Source organism: Lathyrus oleraceus, chromosome 7 (genome assembly GCF_024323335.1).
Source record: "Lathyrus oleraceus cultivar Zhongwan6 chromosome 7, CAAS_Psat_ZW6_1.0, whole genome shotgun sequence".
NCBI classification, from domain to species: Eukaryota; Viridiplantae; Streptophyta; class Magnoliopsida; order Fabales; family Fabaceae; genus Lathyrus; species Lathyrus oleraceus.
In genome coordinates, this window is record NC_066585.1 from 172390593 (window position 1) to 172408438 (window position 17846).

A 17846-nucleotide genomic window follows, 5' to 3' on the forward strand; every position below is an offset into this window, starting at 1 on the left:
ATAGAGTCAAAGACCTCCTAAGTGAAGAGGCAATTGGTGGAAGGTAGGGATATGCAATCTATCCCCCACTATTCAGTGTGTCATCTGCTTTGCTCACACCACTGTGTCGATGCATTACAGATACAAACCCAAGATCTTGTACAACTGTACAGTTGAGTCAGTATCAAATGTGTAGAAGGGTTCCCACTTTTTGAACCCACACATTCTTGTCTTAAGCTCTCCCAGGCCAGGGATAAGAGCTGTGAAGTCTTACCTTCACTCACCTTTCATCTGCTTCACCTTAGCCCCGCAATGGCAAGGTTAAGAGCACATTCACCCCATTCCAGAGGTTTGTTTGTTGAGGTTGATATGACCCCTTGACTAAAACCTAGCCTTGTTTGAGCCACTTGCTTGTGTATAGTGTGTGCTATCTGTGCTTGTAGGATAGTTTGACTTGCTTCCTGTGCAAGTTAGGATAGTTTGACTTGCTTCCCGTGCAAGTTAGGATAGTTTGACTTGCTTCCTGTGCAAGTAGGTTTTGCTTGGCTTGCTCCCTGTGCAAGTTAAGTGTGTGTGGCTTGCTTCCTGTGTGAGCCATACTTAGGATAGGTTGGCCCGCGTGCCATCTAGCTAGAAACCTTAACTTAGGGATGATTTGCATGATAACACCTAGGCTCGAGTCGTAGTCTCCCTAGTGTTGTGTCTCCCTCTGTTATCTGGTTAGGCTAGTCCTTTATCCCTGCGTAGGGGAACTACGTCGCCCTGATTCTCATACCAGATGAGATACGTAGGCAGGAGATGAGCAGATCTCTCCGGGCGCCTTTTCTTCTTTTCTTGTGTGTGTTTGGCAACTATTAGGCTCGAGCTCTAGTCTCCCTATTAGTTGGTCCTTTCAACCTTTGTGTTCCTTCTGACGTCTCAGCGTCTCTTTTTGTTTGCGTAGCAACTATTAGGCTCGAGCTCTAGTCTCCCTATTAGTTCGCGTGTTCATCCTTTTCCCTCCGTAGGGGAACTACATCGCCCTGATCTTCACACCAGATGAAGTATGTAGGCAGGAGATTGAGTTGATCTTTCCGGGCGCCCTTTTTCTTTTTTGTGTGTGTTGTTTGACAGTCGCTAGGCTCGAGTGCCTGACTCCTTAGCAATTTGTCGCCTGTGTCTTTGTTTTGTCTTGTTGTGTGCTTGGAAGCTGATGTAAGTCCATCGAGTGGCAGTTAGGTTCCAGTGTGCGTGTGTTTGGTTCGGATGCTGATGTAAGTCCAGTGATTGGCATTCGGGCTCCACGTTTGCCTCTTTGTGTGTGTTTTGGTTCGGATGCTGATGTAAGTCCAGTGATTGGCATTCAGGCTCCACGTTTGCCTTTGCCTGTGTTTGTTTGTGTGCGTGTCAGCCGAGCTACGAATGCTCTGATTCTTCTCTCGTCCGAGAAGATACGTATGCATAGGATGCGATATCCTAGCGAGCATGTGTTGTCTCCCCAGTCCGAACTACTTCGACTCTGATGTCTATGCCTGATAGACTAAGTAGGCCCAGGATGCGACATCCTGCCGAGTCAGTTTCAGTCAGTTTCTTGTGTCTCTTTCAGCCAGTGTGTGTGTGAGTTTGAGCAGTGTTTAGCAACCATTTATCCTTCCTTTTGTGCGTGGATCCCGTAGAGTACTACGGATGCGTAGGGGTGCTAATACCTTCCCTTCGCATAACCGACTCCCGAACCCATTCTCTTTGGTCGCGAGACCATGTCTTTTCCCAGGTTTACTCTGAGCGTTTCCTTTCCCTCTTTTGGGATAAATAACGCACGGTGGCGGCTCTGTTGTTCTTTCTTTTCCCGCCGGTTTTTCGCGCGATGCGACAGCTGGCGACTCTGCTGGGGATAATAGAGAAGTTGACCTATGCTGGTCCATCTTCCCTGAGCGAGTCTCTCCTAGCGCTCTTTAGGTTAGGGTTTTGGTTGCTTTATGCTGTGTTTATTTATTGCATTCATTATTTACTGTTTGCATTCATTGTCTATTGTTTGCATTTATGTTTGCATTAATGTTTGCATTTATTCATCTGTTCACCTGGCTGGTTGTTTGTTTCTCTCTGTGTGGGGGGAAGAGTCAGTTGAGGTAAAAGGTCCAATACCCAGACCATGAGTGCAATCTAGGATACCTAGGAATAGAGTGATTCATGGGAAGCGGGTGGTATGGCGCCACTTAGCGGAACATTGATATCACGAGCAGTTCAGACCCTGGTGGGATGTTGTCGTTACATACTTCGGGTGTGTATATGACAGTATTTTGCGAAAGGTTATTTATGCTGCGTTTCTCTCAAGCTTTACCCTGGCCTAGACTACACCCGTGAGTGGGGAAGGGTTATTCGTTATTACAGGTACTGTTGGTGACTCGGTTCTGTTGGTGACTTGGTTCTGATGGTGACTTTGTGTTCAGACAGTGTTCGGTTGACCTTAAGTGGGATTTATGTTCTGATTTTGACTAAAGCTTCGGCCTAGTATCAGAGATTGCACAACCAGCCAGTCCAGTCGGCATCATGTGCATCATAGCATATTTATTTTTCAAAAGAAACGCATTGAAAAAAAAAAAATCAAAAAAATCAAATCAAAAAAAAAAGAAAGAAAAGAAAAAAACTAATCTCTGCATGCATATCATTTCTCAGGTACATTCCAGAGCTTGTCTACTGATAGAGATGGCAACGGTCCCCGAGCCGAAGCGGAAGACCTGTTCCTACAGCTTTCATCATGAGCCGTTGACTTCACTGATTGAGTTGGGTAGCTTTGTGACAGATGATCGTCTGAAGAATTTCGTTGGACAGTATGGAGATATCTTGACAGTATTGAAGACGGTAGTAGATCCAGTGCCTCTGCAGACGCTACTACAGTTTTATGATCCAGAGCTCAGATGCTTCACTTTCCAGGATTACCAGTTAGCACCTACTCTCGAGGAGTATTCTATCCTATTAGGCATCCCTATTCAGCATCAGACTCCCTTCTTGGACGTTCCAAAGGAGGTCGACTTCAGATGGATTGCCAGAGCTCTCCGGTTGAGTGTTGAGGAGGTTGGTAAGAATTGGAAACCCTGTGGGGATGTTGTGGGATTGCCTTTGAAATTTCTGTTGAGGGTAGCTAGAGAAGAAGCAGAGAAGGGAAGTTGGGAAGCCTTTCATGCTCAGTTGGCCGTCATGATCTATGGGATCGTCTTGTTTCCGAGTATGCCGAATTTTGTTGACTTCGCTGCCATCAGCATTTTCATCAGAGGGAATCCAGTCCCAACTCTCTTAGCTGATACTTACTATGCCATCCACAGTAGGCATGGTAAGGGTGGAGCCATCAGGTGCTGCTTACCTCTTCTGTTCAAATGGTTCATGTCTCTTCTGCCGGCTAGTGGACCATTTGTAGATACCCAGAGCACTCTTAAGTGGACTCAGAGGGTTATGTCTCTTACCTCCTATGATATCAGGTGGCAATCTTACCGGATGGATGTGCGTAACGTCATTATGAGCTGTGGAGGATTCCGTAATGTACCACTCATAGGGACTAGGGGTTGCATCAATTACAACCCAGTTCTTTCTCTTCGCCAGCTAGGGTTTGTTATGAGCAAAAGACCGCTTGAAGCCGAGATAGCCGAGAGTTTTTGTTTTGAGAAGAAGGATAACCCTGTTAGATTGGAGCAGATAGGGAGAGCTTGGAAGTCTATTGGTGTGAAGGATGGATCTGTCTTAGGGAAGAAGTTTGCCGTTGCTATGCCCGATTACACTGAGTGGGTCAAGAAGAGAGTGGAAACTTTGTTGTTACCCTATGATAGGATGGAGCCGTTGCAGGAGCAACCACCTTTGATTCTTGCTGATAGTGTGCCTGCTGAGCACTATAAGCAAGCCCTGATGGAGAGTCGTCGTCTGAGAGAGAAGGAGCAAGACACTCAGATGGAGTTGTACAAAGCTAAAGCTGATAGGTTGCACATGGCCCATCAACTCAGGGAGGTGCAAGGAGAAGATGCTAGTAGACTGAGAAGCAAGAAGAGATCCTACGAGGAGATGGAGAGTATGTTAGATGCAGAACATAGGGAATGTCTGAGGCTGCAGAGAGCAGAGGCCAGTTATCAGAAGAAGATCAGAGACTTGGAGAAGCAACTCAGAGATAAAGACACTCAGTTGAAGAAGGAAGTAGAGTTGAGACAGAGATCAGAGGACCACCTTGGAGGAGAAGTCTTGGAGCTCAGAAGACAGTTGAAGGAGAAGATCACCCCTCTACCAGATTGTTCAGAATGCACACTGTTGATCGACCAGTGCCATTACCTGAAGACCCTCATTCCGGAAGACCGTCTGTCTTAGTTTGTGTCTCTGATTGTATTTTGTTGAGAATCACCTCCAGACTTGTTGGATGGGATTCATTTGCGTGTAAGCCATCTCTTGGATCTTTTGTTAAGAATCACCTCCAGGCTTGTTGGATGGGATTCTTTTTCTTTGTACGTTGTTTATTCAGATATTCTGTCGACATTGGTTGTATGCATTTTTACCCTTATGTATGTATAAGGATGGCAGCATTTCCTTGTATCTGTTTTGTTCTCTTGTTGCTGCAGGTTGCCATCTTTTCAGAATGGGTCAGGCTCTTTGAATGCCTGAGAAATGAGCATATCATGTGCATCATACGCATCATTTGCATCATACTCATATCATTTTGCATAACAGGTGTTCTTGATCGTGACTTCTCACTCTTGGTTCCTGTTCAGGCAGGATAGCTGATCAACGTCCGCACCGCTACTCAACAAGACTGAATCAACAGAGAAGTATGGATCAATTTCAAGCAGAGTTGGCTGAGATGAAGGCTAGCATGGCCCAGTTTATGAATATGATGCAAGGGGTTGCGCAAGGTCAAGAAGAACTTCGAGCTATGGTTCAGAGACAAGAGGCTGCAAATCCACCGGTCAACCATGGTCCGCCAGAGGGAGGCCCAGTCGATGATAACAATATTGCTGCTGCTGTACCCGTCAACAACTATGCTGTAGGTGATGAGTTGGGGGGTATTCGAATCAACGGTCAACCTATTGTTCCAGATGCCGCTAATGCCAGAGTAGTCCGTGCTCCGGCCCGTAATCCTGTTCCGGTCGTTGACAGACAAGAGGATATGTTCTCTCTGCTCAGTGAAGACGAAGACGTTCTGGGAAGGGTTAATGAGAGAGACCGCAAAGTTGAAGCTCTTGCTGAGAAGATCCGTGCAATGGAAAGTCAGAATTCTCTCGGTTTTGATGTTACTAATATGGGGTTGGTAGAAGGTTTGAGAATCCCTCACAAGTTCAAAGCACCGTCATTCGACAAATACAACGGTACTTCTTGTCCTCGCACCCATGTGCAGGCTTATTATCGAAAGATCTCTGCGTATACTGATGATGAAAAGATGTGGATGTATTTTTTCCAAGATAGTCTATCTGGGGCTTCCTTGGACTGGTACATGGAATTGAAGAGAGATTCGATCCGATGCTGGAGAGATCTGGGTGAAGCGTTCCTCAGGCAGTACAAACATAACATGGACATGGCGCCTAGCCGGACTCAGCTGCAGAGTCTATGTCAGAAATCCAATGAAAGCTTCAAGGAGTATGCCCAGAGGTGGCGTGAACTGGCTGCTAGAGTTCAACCCCCTATGCTGGAGAGGGAGTTGACAGATATGTTCATCGGTACTCTTCAAGGTGTGTTTATGGACCGGATGGGGAGCTGTCCATTCGGTAGTTTTTCTGATGTCGTCATTTGTGGAGAGAGGACTGAGAGTCTAATCAAAGCTGGTAGGATCCACGATGCTGGTTCCTCGTCTTCATTAAAGAAACCCTTCTCTGGGGCACCTCGCCGTAGAGAAGGAGAGACCAATGCTGTACAGCACAGAGGGGGTGTGTACAGAACAAATGCTAACAGAGATCAATATCGTCCAGTAGCTGCAGTGACTATTCCGGCACCTCAACCTCGTCAACAACAACAACCAAGAGTTCAACAACCGCAGCAACAACAACAACAGCAGCGTCCTTATCAGCCCAGACAGAAATTGCAGGCTGATAGAAGATTTGATCCTTTGCCCATGTCTTACACAGAATTATTACCCGAACTACTCAAGTTGGGGATGATTGGGTTGCGTACAATGGCTCCGCCTACAGTGCTGCCTCCCGGCTATGATGCTAATGTTAGATGTGACTTTCATTCTGGGGCACCAGGCCACCATACTGAGAAGTGTCGAGCTCTCCAGCACAAGGTTCAAGATTTGATCGATGCCAAGGCGATCAACTTCGCTCCAGTGCCTAACGTCGTGAACAACCCTATGCCTCAGCATGGTGGGCATAGAGTGAACAATATTGAGGGGAAAGAAGCTGAAGATCTGGTTGTTAATGTTGATGATGTTCAGACTTCTCTGCTAGTCGTGAAGGGTCGTCTGCTGAAGGGGGGTGTCTACCCGGGCTGTGATGAAAATTGTTTGGGCTGTGCAGAATCTGAGAATGGTTGCGACCAGTTGAGGACCGGTATCCAGGGTATGATGGATGAAGGTTGTTTGCAATTCAGTAGGGCTGTAAAGGATCGTGGAACAGCGTCAACTATCACCATTTACTTTAAACCGTCTGAGGAACGTGGACAAAGGATTGTCAGTGCACCCGCAACGAATGGTACCCCAGTTACCATTCCCGTGCCTGTAACCATCAGTGTTCCGACTACTACCGTGGCGTCTGGAAGAAGGGTTGTTGAGAATAGTAGAGCTGTGCCGTGGAAGTATGATAATGCTCACCGCAATTACAGAAGGGCTGAAAGTCAGACAAGACCAGTGAATCAAGCTCTAGTGACAATTGGTTTACCGAATAGAGTTCCTGCAACTGTTGGTCCGGCTGTGGATAATGTAGGGGGTCCAGGAGGTTTTACCAGAAGTGGTCGTCTGTTTGCACCGCAGCCTTTGAGGGACAACAATGCTGAGGCTCTTGCCAGAGCAAAGGGTAAGCAAGCTGTGGTTGAGGAAGAACCTGTCCAGAAGGAAGCGCCTGAGGGCTCATTTGAGAAGGACGTGGAGGAGTTTATGAAGATAATCAAGAAGAGTGACTACAAGATTGTAGACCAGTTGAATCAGACTCCGTCCAAGATCTCTATACTTTCACTGTTGATGTGCTCTGAGGCACACCGTAATGCCTTGCTGAAGATGTTGAATCTGGCTTACGTACCTCAAGAGATTTCTGTCAATCAACTGGAGGGTGTGATGGCCAATGTGAGCACCAGGCATGGTGTAGGTTTCACCAACCTGGACTTACCACCTGAAGGGCGAAACCATAACAAAGCCTTGCACATCACCATGGAGTGCAAGGGGGCAGTGTTGTCTCACGTATTGGTAGACACCGGGTCGTCGCTGAATGTGTTGCCTAAGCAGATTTTGAAGAAGATTGATGCGGAAGGGTCTGTGCTTACTCCCAGTGACCTGATCGTTCGTGCTTTCGACGGCTCCAAACGTTCTGTGTGTGGAGAAGTTACTTTGCCTGTGAAGATAGGTCCTGAGGTTTTCGATATCATCTTCTATGTTATGGATATCCAGCCCGCCTACAGTTGTTTGTTGGGGCGTCCATGGATTCATGCAGCAGGGGCAGTCTCGTCGACTCTCCATCAAAAGCTCAAGTATGTCTGGAACGGTCAGATTGTGACTGTGTGCGGTGAAGAGGAGATTCTGGTAAGTCATCTATCCTCATTCAAATATGTTGAGGTGGATGGCGAGATCCACGAAACCTTATGCCAGGCGTTTGAGACTGTGACTCTTGAGAAAGTGGCATACGCTGATCAGAGGAAGCCGGGTGTTTCAATCACTTCTTACAAGCAGGCTAAGGAGGTTGTTGATTCTGGCAAAACTGAAGGTTGGGGCAAGATGGTGGATTTGCCGGTTAAAGAAGACAAATTTGGTGTTGGTTATGAGCCTCTCCGAGCAGAGCAGAATGGTCAAGCGGGTCCGAGTACCTTTACCAGCGCTGGGCTGATGAATCATGGCGACGTCTCTGCAACCAGTAGTGAAGACTGTGACAGTGATTGCGATTTGGACAACTGGGTTCGCCCGTGTGCACCAGGGGGGTCTATCAACAACTGGACGGCTGAAGAAGTGGTTCAAGTTACTCTTCTGACAGAGTAATTTTCTGTTGTTTTGTCATTTTGCATGAAAATCCTACGTTCTGCCCAAGACGTAGTGATTCATTTTGTAGGGCCTCATCATGTTTTGAATGATTATCATTAATGAAGGACATTTTTTGAACAAATTTTGTGATCCCTGTCTTTCTGTTTTCTGTTTTCCCTTTTTTTCAAAACAATAAAAATGGCAATGTTTTTTTTGTGACTTTTTTTGAACTCTCTTTCTAAAACAAAGCATTAAACATGCAGAAGCGATCTTATGGCATCCACTATGAACAGTCCTGTTATGGCTCAGTATGATTTCGATAATCCCATCTACCAAGCTGAAGAGGAGAGTGAGGAAGACTGTGAACTCCCTGCAGAATTGGCCAGGTTACTGAAGCAGGAGGAAAGGGTCATCCAACCTCATCAGGAGGAGTTGGAAACTGTTAATTTGGGTACTGAGGACGCCAAAAAGGAAATTAAGATTGGGGCTGCTTTAGAAGACTCTGTCAAGAGGAGGCTGATTGAGATGCTGAAAGAATATGTGGAAGTGTTCGCCTGGTCGTATCAAGATATGCCTGGGTTAGATACAGACATTGTGATGCACCGATTACCTCTTAGAGAAGGATGTCCTTCGGTCAAGCAGAAGCTTCGTAGAACGAGTCCTGACATGGCAACTAAGATCAAGGAAGAGGTTCAGAAGCAGTGGGATGCGGGTTTTCTGGCTGTCACCAGTTATCCACCGTGGGTGGCCAACATCGTTCCTGTGCCGAAGAAGGATGGTAAAGTCAGAATGTGTGTCGATTACCGGGATTTGAACAGAGCAAGTCCGAAAGATGATTTCCCATTACCTCACATTGATGTATTGGTTGATAATACGGCTCAATCCTCGGTATTCTCTTTCATGGATGGTTTCTCCGGATATAATCAGATCAAGATGGCGCCAGAGGATATGGAAAAGACGACATTCATTACACCTTGGGGCACGTTCTGCTATAAGGTGATGCCATTTGGACTAAAGAATGCTGGTGCTACCTATCAGAGGGCAATGACGACTCTCTTTCATGACATGATGCACAAGGAAATCGAAGTATACGTAGATGATATGATTGCGAAGTCGCAGACAGAAGAGGAGCACCTGGTTAATTTGCAGAAGCTGTTTGACCGGTTGAGAAAGTTCAAGCTGAGGTTGAATCCGAACAAGTGTACGTTTGGGGTGAGATCAGGGAAGCTTTTAGGCTTCATTGTCAGCGAGAAAGGGATTGAGGTTGATCCAGCAAAAGTCAAAGCTATTCAAGAGATGCCTGAACCGAAAACGGAGAAGCAAGTCCGTGGGTTTTTAGGGAGGTTGAACTACATTGCAAGGTTCATATCTCATCTAACTGCTACATGTGAACCAATTTTCAAACTGCTCAGAAAGAATCAAGCGATCAAGTGGAATGATGACTGTCAGAAAGCTTTTGACAAGATCAAGGAGTATTTACAGAAACCTCCAATCCTCATACCTCCAGTTCCTGGGAGACCTCTGATAATGTACCTGTCAGTGACTGAGAACTCGATGGGGTGTGTATTGGGACAGCATGACGAGTCTGGTCGAAAAGAGCATGCCATATACTACCTTAGCAAAAAGTTTACCGACTGTGAAACAAGATATTCACTGCTCGAGAAAACTTGCTGTGCTTTGGCCTGGGCTGCTCGCCGACTGAGACAGTATATGTTGAACCATACCACTTTGTTGATTTCTAAGATGGATCCAGTGAAGTACATCTTTGAGAAACCAGCTCTCACCGGACGTGTTGCCCGTTGGCAGATGATTCTAACAGAGTATGACATTCAGTACACATCTCAGAAAGCCATCAAAGGTAGTATTCTTTCAGACTACCTTGCCGAACAACCGATTGAAGATTATCAGCCTATGATGTTTGAATTCCCTGATGAAGACATCATGTATCTTAAAATGAAAGATTGCGAAGAGCCTCTTGTTGAGGAAGGACCGGACCCGGATGACAAATGGACACTGATGTTCGATGGGGCTGTGAATATGAATGGTAATGGTGTTGGGGCAGTGCTGATCAATCCCAAAGGTGCTCATATACCTTTTTCTGCCAGATTGACGTTTGACGTCACCAACAACGAAGCTGAGTATGAGGCTTGTATCATGGGGATAGAAGAAGCCATTGATCTGAGGATCAAAACACTTGACATATTTGGAGATTCAGCTCTAGTGATCAATCAGGTCAACGGAGATTGGAATACGAATCAGCCGCATTTGATTCCGTATAGAGATTACACCAGAAGAATACTGACGTTCTTCAAGAAAGTGAAGTTGTATCATGTCCCCCGGGATGAGAATCAGATGGCTGATGCCTTGGCTACTTTGTCATCTATGATCAAAGTTCATTGGTGGAATCATGTGCCGCATATTGAAGTGAATCGACTCGAGAGGCCTGCGTATGTGTTTGCAGCCGAGTTAGTTGTTGCTACTGATGAAAAGCCGTGGTACTTTGACATCAAGAATTTCCTCAAGACTCAAGAGTATCCTGAGGGTGCGTCGAAGAATGACAAGAAGACTCTGAGGAGGCTAGCTGGAAGTTTTTATTTGAATCAGGATGATGTGTTGTATAAGAGAAACTTTGACATGGTCTTGCTCAGATGCGTGGACAGACCCGAAGCAGACATGTTGATGCAGGAAGTTCATGAAGGTTCCTTCGGTACTCATGCCGGCGGACATGCAATGGCTAAGAAATTGTTAAGAGCGGGATATTACTGGATGACTATGGAATCCGATTGTTTCAAGTATGCTCGGAAGTGCCATAAGTGTCAAATCTATGCTGATAAGGTGCACGTACCACCAAGCCCTCTGAATATCATGAATTCGCCTTGGCCGTTTGCCATGTGGGGCATTGATATGATTGGGAAGATTGAGCCTACTGCTTCGAATGGACATCGTTTCATCTTGGTTGCGATTGACTATTTCACCAAATGGGTAGAAGCAGCTTCTTATGCTAACGTTACCAAACAAGTGGTTACCCGGTTCATCAAGAAAGAAATCATCTGTCGTTATGGAGTCCCTGAGAGAATCATCACTGACAATGGTTCGAATCTCAATAACAAGATGATGAAAGAGCTTTGTAAAGATTTCAAGATTGAACATCACAATTCTTCTCCTTACAGACCGAAGATGAATGGTGCTGTAGAAGCGGCAAACAAGAATATCAAGAAGATTGTGCAGAAGATGGTCGTTACGTACAAGGATTGGCATGAGATGCTGCCTTTCGCTTTGCATGGGTACCGTACCTCAGTACGTACGTCGACCGGGGCAACCCCTTACTCCCTTGTGTATGGCATGGAAGCTGTCCTGCCTGTTGAAGTGGAGATTCCTTCTCTGAGAGTTTTATTGGATGTCAAGCTGGACGAAGCTGAGTGGATTCGAACAAGGTTTAACGAGTTGAGCCTTATCGAGGAGAGACGGTTAGCAGCTGTATGCCATGGACAGTTGTATCAGCGAAGGATGAAGCGAGCCTTTGATCAGAAAGTGCGTCCCCGAAGCTATCAGGTCGGTGATCTAGTGTTGAAGAGAATCCTCCCTCCCGGTACAGATAACAGGGGCAAGTGGACTCCTAACTATGAAGGTCCGTATGTTGTGAAGAAGGTCTTCTCCGGTGGAGCCTTGATGCTTACAACTATGGATGGTGAAGATTTTCCGTCTCCTGTCAACTCAGATGTAGTCAAAAAATACTTCGCATAAATCGACCCGCTGGACAAAAAGAATAAAAGAGTCCAGGCAAAAAAAAAGGGGCATCCCGACGAACCAAAAAACAGAAAGAAAAGGTTCGAGCAAAAATTAGGGATAAAATAAAAAAATTGTACACCCGGTAAGTCGAAAACCCGCAAGGGCGGCTTAGGCAAAAATGGGTATCCCGGTGGATTGAAAACCCGAAAGGGCGATCCAGGCAAAAATTAGGGATTAAAGCGAAGACTACAGTCTGAGTTGTCTGTACTTCATCGAGCTTTGTCGTCTGCCATCTCGAAAGATGTGATCTGTCCAGTCATTCTTCTCAGAAAGCAAGGAGTTGGGAGGAAAACTGATGATCTGTGAGTTATAACAGAATTGGGAAATAGTGGATGCCGTGTCCACGTTGCCATTAGGATAGGATTTTCCTTTTGTACGCAATTACCTCTTTCTAGGAATTGCTTCCTAATGTATTTGCCTCTTCAGGCACATCTTCAATCAATAAAAAAAAATCGTTATTCAGATAAATAGCTCTTATTTTTATTTTTACTGTTTTGTTCGCAAAATGTCCGAATTTTTGATAAGCATTGCATATAAAAAACATGAAGGCTACACAACAATGTGCAGAATGATAAAACATTTGAAAATCATTTTGAATGTTGCGGACACTTGAGCGTATCTTGTCCATACATCCCCTGGGGGGCATTTTGTTGTGCTGTTTTTCAGATTGGCGTCTGTGAGGACGTTTCCTCAACAGATATTTTCCCCAAGCAAGCTTGAAAGCTATCAGAGTTATGTTCCCCTGCGAAGACGTCTGTGGATAGTGTTTTCTATTCCCCAACAGATCTAAGGATGGCCTGTCCCCAGCAGGCCTGTATTTGCCGATTTCCTCCCCGAGTGAGGCAGGTTCATTGAATTTATCCCCAGCGGAGTTTACCTTTTCCCAGCAGCAGTGCCATTGCTTCAACATGAGTGTGGAGTCGCTTTACCATTCCTCAAGCAAAGTTCCCCGCAGAGTATTTCCCCCAAGAGGAGTCTCCCCACAGAGTCAGAGTATCTGATCATTTCGGCTCCCTAGCCAGGGTTCATTTGCATTTTGCATGTAGTGATCATTGCATCCTCAAAAACAGCGTAGCATTCCCATTCATAAACGGAGCATTACGCCATGGAAAATTCAAACATATGCATTCATGTGTTAACTTCACCAGACCGTATCCCCGGCAGAGGCGGATCATTTCGTTCAACATCAACACAACAAGTCTACTACAGTTGTTCTTGACAGCATTCAATTTTGTTTATTCCCCACAGAGGTTTATTTCCTCACCCGATGGTGACAGAAAGTCTATTTCTCCTCAGTGAGACCCCCAGCAAGTGATCAGCCTTGCCCTGACATATCTCAGATGTCGTTCTTGTGATACCAGTAAGTGTCATGCCAGCACCCACGTGTGTCATCATTTTTGGTGTCGGTAAACACCATTGTTTCGGTGTCGGTAAACATCGAGTCTCACCCAGTCATCGGTAAATGTCTGGTCATTTTTGATGTCGGTAAACATCATCTTTCGATGTCGGTAAACATCGAGTCTTTTCCTCAGTCATCGGTAAATGTCTGATAATCCCCAGCTAGAAATCCCCAGTAGAGTCATCTGTAAATGTCCTATCTGGTTTCCGGTTGCGAATATTTGTTTGTATCTCCCCCAATTAATTTCTCATTCCCAGTCATCGGTAAATGTCTGGTCATTTCTTTTGATGTCGGTAAACATCATCTTTCGATGTCGGTAAACATCGAGTCTCATCCCAGTCATCGGTAAATGTCTGGTCATTTCTTTTGATGTCAGTAAACATCATCTTTCGATGTCGGTAAACGTCGAGTCTCATCCCAGTCAGCGGTAAATGTCTGGTCAATAAAATCAAGATCCCCAGAAGTCGTCGGTAAACGTCTTGTCTGGTTATACCACAAAGATTTTATCCCCCCCAAGTGGAGATGCCATCAGTAAATGGCCCAGTTTTCTTTGATATCGGTAAATATCAAATTCCCAGTTGCAGCATGCCATCGGTAAATGGTCTTGCTAAGTTGACATCGGTAAATGTCAAGTTTCTTTGAAGATACCATCGGTAAATGGTCTTGCTTCCTTTCTACATCAAAATCTGTTTCCCAGCCACCATCGGTAAATGGTCGTGCTGAAGTTGATATCGGTAAATATCAAGGTCCCAGTTTTAACCATCGGTAAATGGCTTTGCTTTTCAGAAGTTTGTTTTCCCCAGCCGCCATCGGTAAATGGTCATGCTGAAGTTGATATCGGTAAATATCAAGCTTCCAGTTTCTAACCATCGGTAAATGGTTTTGCTTTTTCTGAGGCTGTCATACAGTTTTGTCATCGGTAAATGACGTGGTTCTTTTTGTATCATATCCAGTCTGTGCAAATTCTACGGTTCTTTGGTATTCAATCCCTGTTTACCCTGAAAGTCTGACAGCCGTTGCTATCATCCGTTCGGGTTCCCAGCTGATTGAATAGGGGCAGCTGTAGCACCTCAAATTTGCACCTACCATTATGCATACATTTTTATATTAGGTCATAGCATATCATGATCCATTGCATAGCATTTGCATTGTCCCTCGGTTGCCTCAAGAGCAAGCAATCAGAAATTAGGTCAAACCAATCTCCTGATCAGTCAACCAAGCAAGCAAAGGAATTTCTAATTGAATCAAGGCCTTGGGGATTGTCCAACAAGTTCACATGGTTTGGAGGTCTATTTGAAGTATTTTGGTCAAGGATTGAAGGTTTGGAGATCATTAGTTCATACACAGACAGTCAAAAGTCAAAGAAAGTCAACTGTCAGTCAAAGCAGTGGATGGTGGTCATTCTTGTGGAATTTGGGTACCATGGTCAATAATCAAGAGTTCATACAACTTGGGACATCACTTGAAGTCAAGTTCTCAAGGAATTGGGGTTTGGAAGTCATCAGTCAATGCACAATCAGTCAGAAACCCTAAAAGTCAACTGTTGGTCAACTGTCCATTTAATCAGTGATTTGATGATTGAAATTGGTTTGTGAGAGTTCATTCATGTCCAAATAGTCATCATATATCATGCCAAACACCATCATGGAAGAATTTGGAGCCAGATCAAAAATTTCCAAAAGTAGAAACTGGGCCTGTAACTGAAACCTGCCATAAATGGAAAGTTTTGATCCTCAAACTTACATCATGATACAAACCTCAAATGAATTTTTTCCCAACATGAAAGTTGAAGATCTTGTTCTCCCATTTCCAAAAAGTCCTAGAACTCTCAATTCCCATGTATGGTTGGCAAGTTATGATCGAATCGATTTTAGAAAATCTTGAACTTCAAAGGGGCATATCTCCCAAACCGTTTGGCCAAATTTGGTGGGGTTTTTTCCTACAAACCACATTTTTCATCCTCTTTCCAAAAATATAAATTTCATGACCCAAAACTTCACCAATCAAAATGACAAATTCTGACCTTTTTTCATTTAAATATAAGTTTGACCAAGAGTTGACTTTTTGACTCAAACATTTTTTCAGCATTTGGCCAATTGGAACAGCTCATAAATATCATTTTGAGTGTGTTTGCAAAGTCAAATTATGCAGCACATGTGAATATTGCTTGGTTGCTTGAATTGTAAGAAAAGTACCATTTAACCATACTTGCACCATACTTGTTTATGCATCCACCATACCATGATTTGTACTTTCAAAACAGAAGATTAGAAGGCCATTTTACTGTCAATTATGAATACATTCTGCAGCCAAAACCAATTGTACAAGAGGCCATGCTTGCTTGCTTGATTTTGGAGAAAAAGTACAATTTGCAACCATACCACTCCATACTTCCTTGCCATGCCTTGTACCACAAAAAACAGCAGAGTTTACTCATCATTTTCTGTCAAAAAAGAACACTAAGGGCAGCCACATGGGATAGCAAGAAATTTCTGTTCTCTTATTCTCTCAAGCTTCATTTTATGCATTTTCCAAAATCTGTCCAAAAACATCAAAAGAGCTAAGTTGTGCCTTGTTTGAAACAACATCCAAGCAACTTTGTGACCTTGTTTTCACCATGTTTTTCAAACTGGAGGTTCATTTTCCACAACTGTTTTCAGCAGTCACCCTTCCATGACAGTCGAGTTCTAGACCTTTTCCAACATTCCTAAGCCAAACATCAATCACCATTCATCATTGGGGAGGTTCTAAAGCATCTGTTTCAGCCATTGGACACCAACAAACCACTGTACCACGACTGTCTTCAAAAATAGGTGCGTTTTCAACTTCCACTTTTTTTAAAATTTTGATATGCTTCATGAAGATCTCTTGATGCTGAGCTCAACAGTTGTTGTAGTTTTGAAAATGATTGATTATCAAGAAAGAAAAGTGGATTTTAAGTTTGATGGTCAAAGTTGTTTTTGTTTGTTTCTTCCGTTTTGAATTAAATTGATGGAAAATAGTTTTAGATTATTAATGTACATGCTTAGAGGAACACATTGATACATACTTTTCTGATTTTGGTCATGATTTGTTTATGCTGTTTTTTTGTTAAAAATGGTGAACATGAGGTACTGTAGCGCTGCCCAGAACTCTTGTTTTAATTTTCCTGTAGCATAATAGGTCTTAAGTTGCATGGGAAAGGCGAAGGGTGATTGGCTGGGGGAGTATGCCATGCGAATATGTGGCTGGGATTTAAAATCCCCTTAAATTAGGCACTGCTGTTGCTGCATGAGGCCAAGGGAAGCAATGGCAATTGGTTGTGGGAATTTGCTGTTTTTTTTGTTTTTTTAAAAATGATAATTAAATAATTAATTAATAACATTTCCATTCATCTTTTTTTTTTTTTTTTTTTTTTTTTTATTATTTTGTTTCATTTTCTTTTAATATGAATGCTGTAACGTGAATGCATATGATGCTGAGACTGCTTTATTGCTGTACGCCTGGCCCACACTTATGCCTTGCCTTGTTTTCAAAAAATGCCAAAGGCCTGGGGCGAGGGGGATTCGAACCCCAGACCCTTGCTTCAAATACCAAGTGTTTTACCACTGGGGCGCGATGCCAATTCAATTATTAAATGCCTTCTAAAATATATATTTAAAAAGGAGCGCTGCCACTGGGCGCGTTGACCGGGGCGTTGACCCCCCCCATTGTTTCTTTATTTATTCCATTAATCCATTTAATTTTCAATTTTTATTTCATTTAATCACTCAAACTTACAAAAATCATAACTTGTTCATTTTTAATCCAAATTTAATGGGATTTTTTGTGTTGTGTCCATCTTGATCTCTAGTTTTTTGTCATATATTTTCCAGAATTTTTTCATGGTCGAATTTTAAATGGTGCTAGGGTTTGTGACATGTGACCAAATATTGTACACTTTGCCAAATCATTTGTGAAATGGTGACACTTTATCCAATGGCTCCCAAATTTTTTGTGCTTAAACTAGACACATTCATGGTGATTTTGGTGTAGAGTTTGTGAATTTATCATTGCTTGTTTGTGAGATATGATTTTTTGAATTAGGGTGTGACAATTTGTGTCACACCATTGATGTCCAACTTCATGATTTTCATAGCCATGCTTCTTTACCTCCAATTGATCTGATTTTTTGCATGAACCTACTCTTGTATGTCTAGTTAACATGTGAATTTTCTTGGAATTATTTGTGGCATTTACTAATTGTTTGAGATTTTCTCCCCTGCCTAGTCAAATGTTGACTTCTTGTGACACATGTTCCCATTTCATTTGTGAAATTCTCATACTTTATTAGATGGACATGAAATTTTACATGAGATAACTAGACATCCTCATCTTTGCCATGGTTTTAGTCCCATTCATTTATCATACACCATCTCGGATTTATGAATTTTCTAAGTTGATGCATGATTGGTTGACTTCTTTGAACATGTTCAAAATTTCTTTGACTTTCTGATTTTCATTGACTGCCTTCCACTTGTCCAATTGGGATGAAATTTGACATGCTTACCATGCTGTGGATTGTGATTGATCATGATTTATTTGATGATTTTTGGA

The 17846-nt window shown here is 43.6% G+C and overlaps 1 protein-coding gene across 1 annotated transcript in view; it reads left to right on the forward strand.

Annotated features, from left to right (window-relative positions):
- The first annotated feature begins 5699 nt into the window (after nt 1-5699).
- LOC127102680 (uncharacterized) overlaps nt 5700-17846 on the forward strand; it is an 83318-nt gene continuing 71171 nt past the window's right edge. Inside the window, exons 1-2 of the mRNA XM_051040022.1 lie at nt 5700-8097; nt 8347-9470. Of these exons, the coding sequence (XP_050895979.1) occupies nt 6035-8097; nt 8347-9470 (3187 nt within the window). The 5' untranslated portion in view covers nt 5700-6034. The remainder of the gene's footprint in view (nt 8098-8346; nt 9471-17846) is intronic.